Source organism: Plecotus auritus (assembly GCF_963455305.1).
Source record: "Plecotus auritus genome assembly, chromosome: 4".
NCBI lineage: Eukaryota > Metazoa > Chordata > Mammalia > Chiroptera > Vespertilionidae > Plecotus > Plecotus auritus.
In genome coordinates this window covers 8,379,405-8,396,242 of record NC_137775.1, presented here as the reverse complement: position 1 = coordinate 8,396,242, position 16,838 = coordinate 8,379,405, and the positions used below count along the sequence as shown (strand labels likewise).

Genomic DNA, 16,838 nt, shown 5'->3' with positions numbered 1-16,838 from the left:
CTTAAGTAAAGGAGAAAAGAGGCCAAGTATATAGTGACACACAATACAATATACAGATTATGTATCATAGAAGCATATACTTGAAACCTATATGTTCCTGTTAACTAAAGTCATCCAAACACGTGTAGTTTAAATAAATACAAAAACAAAACAAAAAAAGACATGGAGACAATTGCTAAATGGAAGAAAATATTTGCCAATGATACATCTGATATGGGGTTAATATCCAAAATTTATAAGAGAACTAATACTTCTCAACTGCAAAAAACAACACCACACACACAAACAATTCCATTTTAAAAAGGGCAAAGGAACCTGAATAGACACTTCTCCAAAAAGGACATATAAATGGCCAGTAGACATATGAAAAGATGCTCAACATCACTAATCATCAGAGAATTGCAAATTACAAGCACTATGAGGTATTACCTCTAAACTATCAGAATGGTATCATCAATGAATCAACAAACAAGTCTTGGTGAGGATGTGGAGAAAAGGAACCCCTATGCACTGTTGGTGGAAATGCAGACTGGTGCAGCCACTTGGAAAACAGAATGGAGTTCATCAAAAAATTAAAAGTAGATCTGACTTATGACCCAGTGAATCCACACTTTGGCAAGAAGCTAAGCTCAGAGTTGATCTCAATCCTCAAGAATATACCCTTCCCAGCCAGCAGAGATAATAAAATGAGCAATTACTCTCTAACAACTCATACCTATATAGACACAAGCAAAGTGTGTTTTATGGGAAAAGGACTCACTGGGGACTGGGAAAATTAATTCACAGTATCCCAGAGGGAAGCCTTTGTAAAGTTTCTGAAGAGAAATGGCCAGACTTCTTCAAGGCCTCTTCCCATGGGAATAATGGCCTCCTGTGTCTAAATCTGATGTAAATGCTGAATTTCCTGATGTTCTTATGTACAGGCCAGCATATACAAAGCAGCCTGGGCACTAGAATCCATTATAGACTTAACTACCAGTAAGAAGGGTCCTTAGTAACTGAAGGCCACGCCACCTTCAAACAGTTATGTAATCACGCAAATGTACAAACTAATAAAAACAAGATTTTTCAAACCATAAAAATAAATTTAAAAAAGAAAATTCACATCTGTATGTTGTATTTAATGAGTTTAATACTAAAGTATTTAGGATAAATGCAACTATATAATTTTATGTTTATTTTTTATTGAAGCATCCTAATTTATTTGGTTAAAGGATCTCTATTGGCATCCATTGTACTGTTCCAGTCCTTGTTTTCAATTATTTTGAATTATTTTGAATTTCTGGTTAATGTGGTAATTCTGTTCAACTTTTTAAGGCCTCACTAAATGTTTCTAGAGAAGCTGTACTATGTTACATTAACACCAGCAATGTACAAAAAAAAAAAGAAGGAACACAATTTTTTTTTTCTTAATCCTCACCAGAGGATATTTTTCCATTGATTTTTAGAGAGAGTGGAAGGAAGAGGGAGACACAGAGAGAAACATCAATGTGAGAGAGGCACATGGATTGATTGCCTCCTGCAAGCACCCCCAACAGGGCCAGAGAACCTGAAACCATGTAATCAAACCTGGGACCCTTCATTACTCAGGCCGACACCCTATCCACTGAGTCGATCAGGCTGGGGCAAGGAGCACAATTTTTTAAAAATAATCTGTGCATTAAGACTGAACCTGCTATAATCCCTTTTTAAAATTCACTTTTCTTTTTAGTTTAAGTTCCCAGGGAAACATATGGTTCCTATATTTACTGTGTGTGTTTTTCTCCAGCGATAATAAAATGGAATTATGTATCTTTACTTTTGTGTTTTATTATTAAAATGGGAAATATTGTCCTTAACATTGGAAAAACCCACTGTTATTTACTCTTTGTGAATGCTAAGTTCTCACTCAGATAAAATAATAATCACATTTTTGTCTTTTTTTTAATATTTTTTTGCTAATCACTCGGCATCCATTTTTCTCTTACTATCAACCTACTGACCTTTCTGTTGATGGTCTTAAATAAAATTGCTTCACTGACAACTAGGGACAAAGAGCTAGGGATAAAAATTTCCATATGAGAATAATTTCAACCTCTCCTTTGTAATAATCAGATGAAAAAAAAAATATTTCCTGGAATTAAGCCAGAGGAACTCAGGCCTAAGACGGAGCTGTCAACAGAAAAACAAATTTCCAGCCACTTAAAAAATTAATTCATTTAATTTTTCTTATAACTATATTATAAAATATGATTCGGCATAGAAAGATATTCTTTTACTGAATCAGTCTGGCTTTGAATGAATCAAATAGATACCAAAATCTTATAGTAAAATAAGAAAGGGCCTTCAGAGTAGTTCTTCCTTGAGAGACATAAGAACCAAATTGTAAAAACAAATACCTGCACTGGAAATTTTAACAGGTAAAAGTAAGGATAGCATTTCGTTTTTGACCATAAAGTTGTTCATGTGGCTGTACCTTGAGCTCTGGTTAAATGTAAGGTAAGATACTGTGAATGAAAAACCCACAAGTAGAAGTAAAGTGTGTATCAAAGCACAGTACTCTCTCCATGCTTGCCAACCAGTTCTTTGAAACCACCTGTCCAGTGACTGAGTTGTAGATGTTCAAAAGCTGGTGTGGGTGTGGGCATGTGTTAGAGAATGGGAGAGAAATACGGTAATTCCGTGCAATGCAAAGATTTATGAAAATGATGAGTATAACTTTTGAAAAAGAAGAAAAGTTGAATCCATTGAAATAAATGGTCTGGTAACTTAGCTTTTAATCATTTGAGATTATGTGTGAGAGAGGGCATTGGGGATGATGACATTCTATAGAAATGTCACACAGCAGTGGTCCTACCACCTTCTACTACAGTGTGCATGTTGCCCTAGCCTGGAGCCTTTCTGAAACTTTTACACTGGGACTAATTTCAACATAAAGGAATTGTAATAATAAAATAATGGAAAATTACTTCTCTATGTTTTTAAAATTAATACAGATCTCAACACCCTGTCCGGTTTTGCTCAGTGATTAGAGCATTGGCCTACTGACTGAAGGGTGACAGGTTCCAATCTGGTGAGGGGCACATTTCTGACTTACAGGCTTAGTCAGGTCCAGTCAGTGCATGTGTAGGAAGTAGGCAATCGTGTGTCTCTCTCACATCGATGTTTCCTCTCTGTCTCTCCCCATCCCTCCCACTCCCATATATATATACATATATATATTCATATAATATCCTATATAATGAAGAGCTAATATGCAAATGGTCATCACAACCTCACGCCTTAATGCCTTAACCACTCAGACACTCAACACTGGGGAGAGAGGAATGGAGACCAGCCAGGCTGCGGCCCAGGAGAGGGACAAGCCCCACGTCCCACAGTCCCAGGCACCAGTGACTGGGGCTGCGCCTGTGGCCCGGGAGAGGGACAAGCTGCCTGCCCCAAGGTCCTGGGTGCCAGCAGCTGTGCCTGCACCTACAGCCCAGCCCTGGAGGGGACAAGCCACCTGCCCTGCAGTCCTGGGTGCCAGCAGCTGGGCTGTGGCTGAGTCCGGGAAGAGGAACAAGCCACCCGCTCTGTGGTCCCAGGCGCCTGTGGCTACAGTCGGGGCAAAGCCCCCCACCCATGGTCTCCTGCAGCTGTGGCTGGCCCTGACGAAGCCGGCCCAGGACCTGGGTGTCTGCGGCTGGCCAGAGGGAGGAAAGTCTGGGTCCCAGGTGCCTGCAACTGGCCGGAGGTGGGAATCCTGGGTCCTGGATGTGGGGCGAGGCAGAGGTGGTTAGGGGCAATCAAGCCAGCAGGGGAGCAGTTAGGGCCAATCAGGCAGGCAGGCAGAGGTGGTTAGGGGCGATCAGGCAGGCAGGCAGGCAGGCAGGCAGGCAGGTGAGCAGTTAGGAGCCAGCAGGCAGTCAGACATCCCCCAAGGGGTCCCGGATTGGAGAGGTTGCAGGCCAGGCTGAGAGACTCCCCGCTTCCCCATGCACAAATTTCATATACCGGGCCTCTAGTATATATATATATATATATATATATATATATATATATATATATATATATATATATATATTAGATGAATTAGTTTCTACATGAATTGCATAAAAATTAAAAAAGTGAATTGATGCTTTGTAATAAGAGAAAATTATATATTTATAACCATAAGAAACAGGTTTGTTGCATTTCAAATCTATTCCTCCACATAATATTTTTATTTTCTGAAGAAAACTCAATGGTTCTGGCTATAACATTAATCATTTGCTTATACATTTGCTGCTAAATAAAGATTAAAATATTTCTCATTAAACTTGGTACCGTTTTTATCTAATAAACAGGACATTTCCTCTTGATCTTTTACATCCTGAACTCACTCACTATAGATTTATATGAATCAGATATAATGACAATTAAGAACTCCTAGACCTATTCAGCCTGTGGGAGAGCAGCTGTGACGTCTTTCAGAGTTCTGTGATGGCTGAGCCCTGAGTACAAGGCCTATAAAATGATGGGCTTTGAACTGCTGGTCAAGGTAGAGTGAAAGCAGCATCTGGCAATAATACCCAACCCTTAGCCAGTCCCAAGTTCTAGTTCAGCTCTAAGGGTGAGAACCGGTAGAGCCGAAGAAAAGACTCCCGGACACCTGGTAAGTATATATACGCCACAAATGCTCACATGTGAATGCAGTTTCTGAATTCTTTTGTTTAAAAGATGTTTTTCCTGCTTGCTCTTTGACTCAGTACTGTGTTTTTTTTTTAAATTATGCATTCAAGTAGGGTTATTTTTTGTTCTTTGCTTTTATATAAGTTTTTGGCTCAAAGGTTCAGTGGATACATTTGTTTTTTACTTTTAAACTTGTTTTTATAGTGTTGATCTCTCTATATCATATATCAGTTATATAAACATAGGAAATATATATTTTCCTCTTTATTTTAAGTTAAATGCCTTAATTTTTTATGGGAAGAAAGAGAAACACACCATTCCTGCACACAATATTTTTATTTTCTGAAGAAAACTCCATGGTACTCCCAAGTTTCTATCTAAAAACTACTTAGAAAAATAACATTTGTGGAATAGATGTAAAAATCACAAGTTTTGTTTTTGAAATATTTTTCTTTTTATAGCAAAATATTTCAATGAAGATATGTGCTTTTAATGATTTTGCAATATTAATTTTTACTCTTAATCAAGTTGTTATTCAAATCCAGGCATTAAAGAAATAAAGTTTCTGTAATATCTACAATTAAGAGCCAAAAAATGTACATACAAAACAATTTTTGGATAGATAGATAGATAGATAGATAGATGATAGATGTATAGGTATATACATAAACATACACACATTATTAAATAGATGGTACCCCAGTTTTATATTAGTCAGATGTTAAAACTAAATGCAGAATGAACAATCAGGTGTGTTTTTTTTTTTAACTGTTAGCAAAGACACTAAACCTGTATGTCACAACTCTGTTATAAGCAGCTTATCCCCAGGGTTAATTCTAGGACTGTAAGAGTATGGCATTCAGTATATACTTGGGCTGACTATGTGCCTGGTGAGAGGTGGGCAGCAGTTGAAGGGGATTCTAATGCAAGCACCTGTCAGAGAGAAATCCTCTTGATTAGAAAGGAATCATATAGCAGTTTAACTTTTCTTATAAGATGAAAATTATTTTCCAAACTCTGCATGGACCTTCAGAAACTTCTACTACACACTCAGAATTACTGGGTATTATTCTGAAAATTATGAAAACACTTATTTGTAAAGACATGTTTATTCCTTTGTTTAATGCACTATTATTCACTGTGTTTAAGTCATGAAAATAGCTTATATGTCCTTTGATGAATAATTAGATAAAGAAATAGTTGTACATAAGTACAATGGAATACTATTCAGCCACATAAATGATGGAATATTGCCATTTTAGACAACATGGATAAATCCTGACAGTATCATTTTAAGTGAAATGTCAGACAGAAATTCAGAGCCATATGATTTCACTCATACGGGGTATCCCAAACACTTTAACAGCTGATAGCTCAATTTTGAAAATGAAATGAATTTTAATAAACATTAACATTATAATCATTCAAAGTATGTGTATACATTTTGTGGGACACCCTATATGTGGCATATAAAACAGAACAACAAATGAACAAGCAAAACAAAAAACAAACTTATAGACACAGACAGTAGGATGGTGGTTACCAGAGGAGAAATGGGGTTGTGGGGAGATGAAGAGGGTAAAGGGGGTTAAATATATGGTGATGGGAGGAGACTAGACTTTGAACGCTGAGCACACAATGCGTTATACAGGAGATGTATTATACAATTGTACACCTGAAACATATATAATCTTATTAACAAATATCACCCCATTAAATTTTTAAAGAAAAGAATGGCCTGGCTGGTGAGATCTATGGTTGGAAAATCTGATGTGACTCCCTTTCGAGGTACAGAGATGGGAACCAAAAGGAATTCCCAGCTCCTCCTGCCCCTGATCCTTCTCAGCATGCTCTTCTCACAGACATGGGCCTTGGCTGCTTTGGAAGCAGAAGCGCTGAGGTAAGTTCCCTTTCAATTCAGACAGTTGAGCCTTATGTCTTCACTGAAATGAGAATCTCCTCCCCTATGGCCACTATCAGTCTGTATCTATGAATCTATTTCTATTTTGTGTGGTCATTTCTTTTGTCCTTTAGATTTCACATACAAGTGAAATCATAAGGTATTTGTGTCTTTCTGATGGTAATTTGAAGACAAAATTCAAATTAAAAGAAAGAATTTTCTTTCTGTTATTTTGGACAACTGAATTTTTTTCCATTATATAGAATTTATTGAAATATAAGTTTGATATGCTAACCAAGATTTTTTAAAATCAGGTCAACATGATTAGTCCTTTGTATAATCCCTTACTGCAGCTGTGTACATATTGGATGTGAGTAATGAGCAATGGGGCAATTCTTTGGATTTGATCAATACAGAGAAACATTACACCAAGGTGAATCTTTGAAGTTGAGTTTCAGGATTTAGAGAAAGAAAAGTACTTGAGGAATGTTTCAATCAAATGTTATTAAACATTAACAAATATTCAAAGTGCTCCCAGTTTTCATATTGAATATTACAACTTATTCAGTTTCTATTTTGTGAAGTTTAATTTCCCTACAGGAAGATATTGCCAAGAAGCGGTACATGGCTTAATACTTTGTTCAAATTGAACTGAGTAGCTCTTACGTTTATTACATGCAGCTCATCAGAGTTGTATGGCATCAATTTCTGGGGTAAAAAAATTTTATACATTATACTCTCATAAACCATAGAAGCCATTGTCAATAATGCTACCCATCTTTTTTAATTGGGTGATATTTCCCAAGATTTTGAGTGTTCTTATTTCAAATAATTGTAAAAATATAAGTATTATATTCTGATGAAGAAATTTATTATACTTGGTGACTAGAATACCATTTGAAGGAGAAAATTAACTTGATCAACTTTTAGAGAGGCTGACATGTTGCAAATTGCATTAGCTGAAAATGGCAGGTGGGTTCATTTTTAAGGAGTAGTATTTAAGAAAATGTACTTTGAAATATAAATGTTCTATTTTTGTGTTTCCGTGAATCCATTTCTGCAGTGTAACGCTGCATGTTTCCATGTGTCATGGCTTCATCCAGCCTCATTTACGGCAGCTTGTGCCCCTGTCCATGACTTGCATGCAGAGGCTGTAACATGGAACAAGCCAGGATGAACTAACCACTCACTTGCATTCTGTTGCACAAAGTATCAACATCAGAGATTGCACCAATTCTAGGAAAACTTACACCTTTAGGATTCCAGGTTAGATGGAGTGTTATGTCTGTGTAAAGAAAAGATGTCTAGTGAGAAATGCTATTCATTCACAGAGCAACTTGTCAAGAGCAGCACTGAAGTGTAGACAGAGTAGCTCTCTACTGGAGACAAAGAATAGAAGCTTCCTCATAGGACAGAAAACTTGCTTGCTAGACCCCAAGGTCTTTTCTATGCTAAGAGATTTTGATTCCAAAATAGTTTGGAGAAGAAATAGCAAAAGGTCTAATAAAGTTCTGCTAAAATCACAATAGATTCTATTTTGAATATGTTTTAATTCTAAGTAGAAAATAAAGCACCAAAATTCAATTAATGAAAGAGAAACTAATTTAAATATATTTTTTCCACCAATGTGTCTCAGAGAATTAGTTTTATAGATTCTGTCAGGAAGCGTTATTTAACTGACTATTACTTCTAAAAGAGATATTTTGTTAGTATTGCAACATTTGGTTCTGAAAATATAGAATATATTCTGATGTAAATGATAAGAAACTATCTTTTAATAGGTTGTTAGGGAATCTTCTTTTGAGTTGAAATTTGTATGAATGGCTTTCATAATAAGCTAATGAATTTTTTTACTCATTTAGAGAAAATAACATTTAAAAAATCATTTTTATAATAATGGGTATCCTGTCTTCCTAGTTTTAGGAATGTCAGACATGCTGATGGAGTTTCCACCAGTGACATTAGTGGTCTCTTGGATCATCATTCTCCCAAAACATACCCAGCATCCCTTATTGAAAAACGAGCGAGGTAAAGAGAATTTATTATTTTTATCAAACACATTATGGATAATTAACTTTAAAAAATATATTTTCACTGTTAATGATTCATTTACTTTGTTGCAATTTGATAACTCTTGATAATGTTCAATTTAGTTAGATACATCAGGCCCATGCATTAGGAAATAAGACTTTCTAACTAATACAACACTCACTTGCTTCTGACACACTTATAGTTTTTGGTAGCAATTATTTGTAAATCTACAATCAAATTGAAGTAGACTCTGTAAGAAATGAATAAGATATAGTATAAAGTGAAACAAATTTTAAGATAAACCATGGTACTTGTTTTTAATTTTCCTGCTCAATCCAAGCATTGGAAGATTCTTTCTTTCAGTGGCCAAGAGCTGAATATAGATATGGCACCATTCAGGAGGACAGCTCCTAATGGAGCATCTTTTTTTTAATCTTTAGAGTTGAAAGTACTACATATGTCCCTTTTTTCCCACTGACCCATTATTTCCTCCCAGTGGCAGAACACCACTGATTTATGTATTTTTTATGAAGCATTTGCTCAGTTAGTACAGAATGTGTTGGATTATTCCTCATTTCCATATTTTAGGTGCAGGTGTATTTTACTTTTAGAGTATTTGTGTAAGAAAATGAGTGGGGTATTGGAATTCCTTTTTAGCTGACACCAAGAAATCTAGAACTTTGGGCGTATATATCATTTTTTTGAAGAAAGCCTTTGTATGCTTTTCCTTGCATTTCTTAGCAATGACGTCTCAGAAGACCGGGGACCAATCAGACGCCATTTAGATACAGAAGTCACTTTGGCTTATTCCCGCCTCATTAAAGTGAAAACTGGGAATAAAATCTGGAAGAAATTGCTTACAGACAAGAGGTAAAGAAACAGAAAGCTTGCTAGATTGAGAAAATATAAATTATGTTCAAAATACAAACTACATATCTAGACGTACCTATCTCTCTACCACACTATGTAAACTCTGAAGCAGTAATTCTCAACCTTGGTTGCCATTAGAAAACCCTGAGGAAATTTTAAAATACCGTGTTTGGACCCTACCCAAAACTCTTTGCCAGGAAATTAGGGCCCCTAAGGATATGGCTCTTGACATGGGTATTTCTTAAGCCTTCGCAGTTGATTCTATTGAGTCTCTAGGCTTAAAAAAAGACATCTGTTGAGGCATCTGCTCTGAATCTGGAAGCAAGTTTTAGCAAAAGAGCTGATTTTTAACCATGGAAAGCCCAATCAACTAGCAATTTGGTATCACATGGAACTCCCTATATGAGCATTTCAACTCCCTTATTTTACCAATTAGCTCTGAGTTGTTTTGTCTTCTGAGATTCAGTAAGGCCCGAGTCTGTCTGGGGTGTGTAAACATTGGAGCACAATAAACAGAAAGTGGGAGCTCTCTCTTTTTATTGTGGTTATTATATGTAGATGGTGAGTGTTAGGGACAATTCTGATTGGGTGAGAACAGACAAAATGACTCTCTCTGCTGACTAGATTATAATTCTGTAAGGATAATTTAATGTTTTTTTCATATTTTTATTGATTTCAGAGAGGAAGGTAGAAGGAGAGAGATAGAAACATCAATGATGAGAGAGAATCATTGATCAGCTGCCTCCTTCATGCCCCCTACTGGGGATCGAGCGTGCAACCCAGGCAAGTGACCCAAATTGAACCTGGGACTCTTCAGTTCACAGGCCAATGTTCTATCCACTGAGCCAAACTGGCTAGGGCCTGTAAGGATAATTTAAGATACTTTAAGGTTAAAAATCAATTCAGATAGATAGATATAGATATAGATATAGATATAGATATAGATATAGATATAGATATAGATATAGATATAGATACAGATATAGATGATATAGATATAGATATAGATGATATAGATATAGATATAGATATAGATATAGATATAGATATAGATATAGATATAGATATAGATAAATAAAAGGCTGTGTGACCTTCTGACTATCTGACCGGCCGGTAACAATGACACACACTGACCACCACGGGGCAGACGCTCAACGCAGGCCCTGTCAAGCTGCAGTGACTTGGCAGCGGTGCTTCTCGGGTGACACACCCCGGGACCAGAGAAGAGGGATCCCGATTCCTTGCAGGGCCACGCGAGTCCACCTTGGCCTGGGGCACTGTCAGCCCCGAATCTGGTTTACTGCACACTTGTGTTTGCCTTCCACACCCTGTATGACAGCAACTTTGCAGAGTGCCCTCTCACACTCCGGGACCCCTCAGGGGATGTCAGAGAGCCAGTTTCGGCCAGATCCCCAACAGGCCAGGCCGAGGGACCCCACCTGCCAGAGGGACCCTGCTCACTCGGCAGATGCCCTTAGATCCGCGGGGCCACCCCAGGTGCGGCCAGCCAGGGAGAGACCATGGGAGGTTGGCTCAAGGGCATGTCCGGCCTGTCACCAGTCCTGCCCCGCAGGCCACCACCCAGGAACGCCAGCATTAGTTCCTGCACCGGAGCCAGTGCTGCAAGCCGGAAGACTCAAACATGAGTTTTCTTTCTTTTTCTCCCCCCACCCACCCCACCCCAAACTTCGCAGACACCCTTCGAGCTGCAGCACTGTCTCAGGAATTCTAATTAATTTCCTTTCAATGTGCACAAATCTGTGCACCAGGCTACGAGTAGATAATGATTAGCATCATAGATAATTATTCAGCCCCTTGAGGGCTATAGAGCACAGATAATAGTATAGGTTACACATGATCATTTCTTTAGATGCTTTCTCATCTAAACATGCACAATGAACCTTAACATGCACAATTTTCTCTTCCTGGTCTGCAATATTAAGAAAAAATCTTAGGAGTCAGAAAGATGATTCAAAGAAACTTTGGAACAAAGCTCAGTGGTGAGTATATCTGTGCATTCTTATCATATTCTTAGAGCTATCACCCAGCTTTTTCAGTAGGTAAGAAATATAATTAATGGTATGGTATTTAATGGTAAGACATTAAATATACTTCATGGTGGGTAAAAATACACTTAATGATAAGAAATATCTTAGACTTGTCACAGTGAGGCCTCATGTAAGAATGGCACTCCTACCAGAAGTGAACTGTAAGCCGACTTCAAAGTATTCATGCAGGGTTCTGATTACATAAAGGAGAAAACCACAGTGAGTAAACAGTTTTTCATCTACTAGTTTACTCACACGTATTCCTTCCCTCTGTCCAGATATAAAATGAAGGAGGCTGACCCACCACATAATGAGAAAACTGGCTTTTCTATTGAGATCAAGCCAGGCTGCTCGTATTGATTTAAGGATTCGTCCGACGATCAATTGCTAGCATCTTATTTAAGTACAGGAAAATGCCACCAAATTTCAGCAAGGATTGCTATTGTGAAAATACCAAGGCACTCAGGGTCTAATTGTGTTCCTTAAAACATACCAAGCTTCATGCAACAAAAGTCAAGTTCAGCTTCTTTTACCTATAAAGTTGAGTGTAGGTACTATGACTTCAATAGTATTCAGTGCAAACGATTTTTTGAGTAGAGACAACATAGTTATTTCTTCTTTTGTTAAGTGATAAACTTATCACAATTGCTTTTACATATGCAAGTCATTTTTTCTGTTCTGAGTACATTAATGTTTACATTAGCCCATAAAATATGTTTGTGATACTTGGCTTAGTAAAATATTATGTTTTCACTATATCAGAGATTGGCAAATATTTCTCTAATGGCTCCAGAGGAAATATTTTTGGTTTTGTGATCTATATGGTTTCTGCTAGAAAGACTCAAATATGCTATTGTAATATGAAAGCAGCCACAAATAATATGTAAAAGGAATGGAAGTAGCTATCTATAATAATAAAAGGGTAATATGCTAATTAGACTGAACGTCCTTCCGGGTGTCATACTGGATGTCCTTCTGGATGAAGCCGGGGCGAGAGGGAAGCAGCCTGGGTCCCAGGTGCTGGAAGGAAGGCCTACTCTTGCACGAATTTTCGTGCATCGGGCCTCTAGAGTTACAATTAAATTTTATTTCTAAAACATGAAGGTAGGCTAGACTCCAACCCAGAAGGGGTCAAGGAGGTTAAAGGAGACCCAAGATCAAAATGAGTATAATTCATTGTCCAACTTCAGTCCTGGTTTTCATGAGAGCCCTCAGTAGTGGGCAGGGTGTCTGCGAAGACACCTGTAAAATTGGTGACTTGTGTCCTCTGACCACCCTTTGCTTCTAAGGGACATGCATGGTCAGGGGTGTGGCACATGCCCATTCATGGTCATAAGTGGGTAGTGCAGAGAAATAAGTCCCTTTGCTCAAAAATAAAAGATAATCCCATGTGGCTTCTTAAAAAACTGTTTATAAGAAGAAAGCCTCTCCATGACATTATACAGCACAGCAAACACTAAAACATAGAAGAGGACTAACCACTATGTCTTTTGTAAATTGTAAAATTATCCATGTGATTCTGTCCTTCATTCTTTTCATTTCTTTTTTGAATGGGTAACTTTGGACAAATTTTTTAATAGAAAAACTTGTGGGCCAACCACTTGTGAAAATTACATATCGGTAGTTATTGACTGTTCAGAGAGCCCCTTCCCATCCCAGTGCCTTTCTGTCCATCAGTCCTTTGGAAGATGCGCTCCTGATTTCCCACAACATGATCTCGTGTCACAGGCTGTGGACAAGGGGCAAAGAGAAATAGGTGTTTATCACATGTGTGGATAAGGGAATAAAATTAAGTTGATGTCAATGAAAATATTTATATGCTTATATACCATTTCTTTCTTTTTCAGATTCTCAAAGAAAAATGATTGAGTAAAGTAATTCTAGTTTGATTTCTATAGAATTAATTCAAGAAAACATCTTCAATTAAAATAAAATCAGATAAAATGCTGTGTTGTGCATGTTATTATTATAACTGTTATGTTTACATTGAAAATAATATTTGTGAATTCTTAAATTTGTCTTTAACTCCAGAAAATCCTGAAACTTCATATGCTATGTACACTTTCTTTCAAAAATATATTTAATGATAAAAATACTAAGTTAATTTTAATTATAGAAGGCTTTTTGAAATTGTAGTAATTGTGCAAAACCAATGTGTTTATTTATAGAGCTTCCTTAACTATTCAGATAGTAAAGCAAATAATCAGTGTGTGTAAATTTGAATGTTAATTGGTTAGAATACTGTGCTACATAAATCTCAAAATGTCTAAAAGAATACCAACATAGATAAAAAGTCATTCTACAAAATTTTTTAATGTCATGCATTTCTCTTTTTTTAAATGAGATACATTTTTATTGATTTTTAGAGAGAGAGGAAGAGAAAGATAGAAACATCGATGTAAGAGAAACATCATCTATTCGCTGCCTCCGACATCCCCCTACTGGGGATCGAGCTCACAAGCCTGGGGATGTGCCTTAATCTGGAATCAAACCAGTGACCTCATGGTTCATGGGTTGATGCACAAACACTGAGCTACACTGGCTGAGCTAAATAAAACATCTCTCAAGTTTGAATCTCTAAATGCCAAAGGCTCTCTTTCAAAGCAGTGTTTCAATGAAAGGGAATGGCCTCTACTTCTGACATTGAGCCTTGCCTATATATTGGTGCTAAGTATGTTTAGAATGTAAACTGAAAGGAACATTTGTATTTCAGTGATACATTTTTTTCTAAATAATACTTTGATGATACCAGGTTTCATCAGTGAAAGTAGTTACAGCCATCATAGCCCATTCTAGGCATTTAGATAGAAGAAGTGGCATGAAAAACAAGGGAAGGAAAGGCATGCTGGTTCTCTTCTAGCTGATACCTATGCTAACGTTAACATCCCTTTGACTAGAACTCAGTTGTTTGGTCACAGTCATTTGCAAAAGAAGCTGGGGCATGTTCTGTTTGTGTTTGCTGTTTTCATATGCCCTGCTAAAAACTAGTGTCCTGTTAATATAAAACAGAGCCCTAGCCAGTTCTGCTCAGTGAGTAGAGCATCAGCCTGTTGACTGAAAGGCCCTGGGTTCGATTCTGATCAAGGGCATGTACCTCTGTTGCAGATACTTCTCTAGCCCAAGCCCTCGTCAGGGCTCTTGTAGGAGGCAACCAATTGATGTGTTTCTCTCACATTGATATTTCTCTCTATCTTTCCTTCTCTCTTCCACTCTCTCTAAAAATCAATGGAAAGATATCCTCTGCCCCGCCAGCAGGCTCAGTGGTTGAGCATCAACCTATAAACCAGGAGGTCACCAGTTCGGTTCCCAGTCAGGGCACATGCCCAGGTTGCTGGCTTGATCCTCAAAGAGGGGGAAGCAATAGGCAGCCAGTCAATTATTCCCTCTCATCATTGATGTTTCTATCTCTCTCTCTCCTCACTTCCTCTCTGGAATCAATAAAAATGTATTTTTTAAAAGAAATCTTTTCAATTTATCCCCCATCCTTTCAAGAAATATTTATTGAATGACTGATATGCAGTTTAGAAATCTGAGTGTTTGGGCAGAGGTCATAGCTGGTTCCAGCGGGGGAACAGTCCTGGTGCATCTGGACAGCAAGGAAGCCAGTGTGGCCTAGCAGTGTGCACTGCATGAGGGCAGAGGTGAGGATGAGCTCAGAGAGGTCACCATGTTCTGGACCTTGAGGGGCCTCATAGACACCGCCCCCAGGAGGACTTGAGGACTGAGAGGAGACGATGATGCAGAGTTTGGGACAATGGTGTTATAATAGCTGAACTACACTGGGATAGGATCATTCTGGCTGCTATATTGGGAATAGAGGGAAGGGTATAAAGGGAGGAAGCAGAGAGACAAAGAAGGAGCTCTTTCTGTAAACCAGGTGAAAGATGGTGGTGGCTACCAGGGCACGGACTGTACGTGGTGAGAAGTGGAATGTGAACACGTCAAAGATTTTGCAGATAGATTAGGATATGAATGAAAACGTCCTGCAGGTTTCCAAGGTAGATCAGCTGAGCAACTTGAAGGTAGCCATTGCAGATAAGTGAGAGGGAAAAGACGGGAGGAAGGAGGTTCCAGAGCACAGTGAGCTCAGATTTGGACGTTTTAAAGCTGATGTTGAATGGAGTTGGAGATATATGTGGGAATTTCTGAGGTGATGCTGGCTGGAGGTAAGCAGGTGGTAGACTTCAGTATATAAATGAGATTTAAAGGCACAAGTCATGAGATCACTAAGGGATGGAATGTAGTTAAAGTAGAATCTCAACACCTGCTCCCCAGGTGTGTTCATTACTCAGACTGCCATAACAATATGCCACAGACTCACAGGTTAAACAACAGAAATGGATTGTCTCACAGATCTAGAGGTAGAAGTCTGAGCTCAGGGGGTCTGCAGGGTTGCTTCCTTCTGAGGACTGGGAGGGAAATTCAGATCCATGCCTCTCCCTGACTCTGATACTTTGCTGGCAATTCTGGGGCTTGTAAAAGTGTAACCTCGATTTCTTCTTGAGCTTACCACAGTGTTGTGCCTGTTTGTACATGTGTGTTTGTGTCTGTGTGTGTGTCTCCAAACTTCCCCTTTGTGGAAGGACATGAGACATATTGGATTAGCCCCCATGCTAATGACCTCACTTTAACTCGGTTATGGCTCTAAGAACCCTATATCCAAATAAGGTTACTATCTGATGTAATGGGGTTAGGACTACAGCATATAAATTGGGGGTACGGAGTGACATAATTCATCACACAACACTGAGACACCCCAACATTAATAATCTGGCATGTTGAGAAACAAATGGTATAAAATGAAGTGAAGGAAGAAGCTAATGAAATAGGAGAAATATAGGCCTCTCGATTCACAAATGCCTTTAATTAGAAAAGACGTGTTTTAAAGTATTCTATAGCATTCCTCTCAGTGCTTTGTTCATTGAGTCAAGTTCTTCATATTCAATGCACGATTAGCAATACAATATCTCTTTGCAATTGAATTATTTCTAAGGCACACGTAGTACCAAAGTTATCAGCAAAAAAAAATCACCTATTTTTTGTTTACTTTGAAAAAATTATATATTTCTATGAATATATTGCTAAATGCTACTTTAATATTAAACTAACACACACACTATGCAGTTTCTGGTTTTCAGATACAGAGTCCATTCTACGGGCTTTCTTGAAGACAGAAAGTAAGAGCTCTCCAATAACGTCTATGAGTAACTGAGCGCCCTTGGCGATGAACATTTCCTTAGATCTAGATTTTAGAAAAGTGCTCCCCCTTGTTTTATTTGCCTGTTTGCTCGGTGCTCCACACTCTGGTTAACTGATAGTGGCTGCCGTTGTCTGACGGAGAGAGGGGAACAGGCACC

At 38.1% G+C, this 16,838-nt stretch overlaps 1 protein-coding gene across 1 annotated transcript; it reads left to right on the top strand.

The window, feature by feature from the left end:
- The first annotated feature begins 4,498 nt into the window (after positions 1 to 4,498).
- On the top strand, positions 4,499 to 13,428 carry LOC308246174 (VIP peptides-like). Its single transcript, XM_080664130.1, has 6 exons — positions 4,499 to 4,615; positions 6,360 to 6,532; positions 8,450 to 8,560; positions 9,305 to 9,433; positions 11,377 to 11,433; positions 13,329 to 13,428. Coding segments are annotated over exons 2-6 (465 nt in total). The 5' UTR covers positions 4,499 to 4,615; positions 6,360 to 6,365; the 3' UTR covers positions 13,330 to 13,428.
- Positions 13,429 to 16,838: the final 3,410 nt, after the last annotated feature.

Excerpts from the sequence above, each read along its gene's own strand:
- LOC308246174 (XM_080664130.1), top strand. The coding sequence starts at position 6,366 with ATGGCCTGGCTGGTGAGATCTATGGTTGGAAAATCTGATGTGACTCCC. Across the intron at positions 8,561-9,304 it reads CTTATTGAAAAACGAGCGAG|CAATGACGTCTCAGAAGACC; the intron begins GTAAAGAGAATT and ends TGCATTTCTTAG. Across the intron at positions 9,434-11,376 it reads AAATTGCTTACAGACAAGAG|AAAAAATCTTAGGAGTCAGA; the intron begins GTAAAGAAACAG and ends TGCAATATTAAG.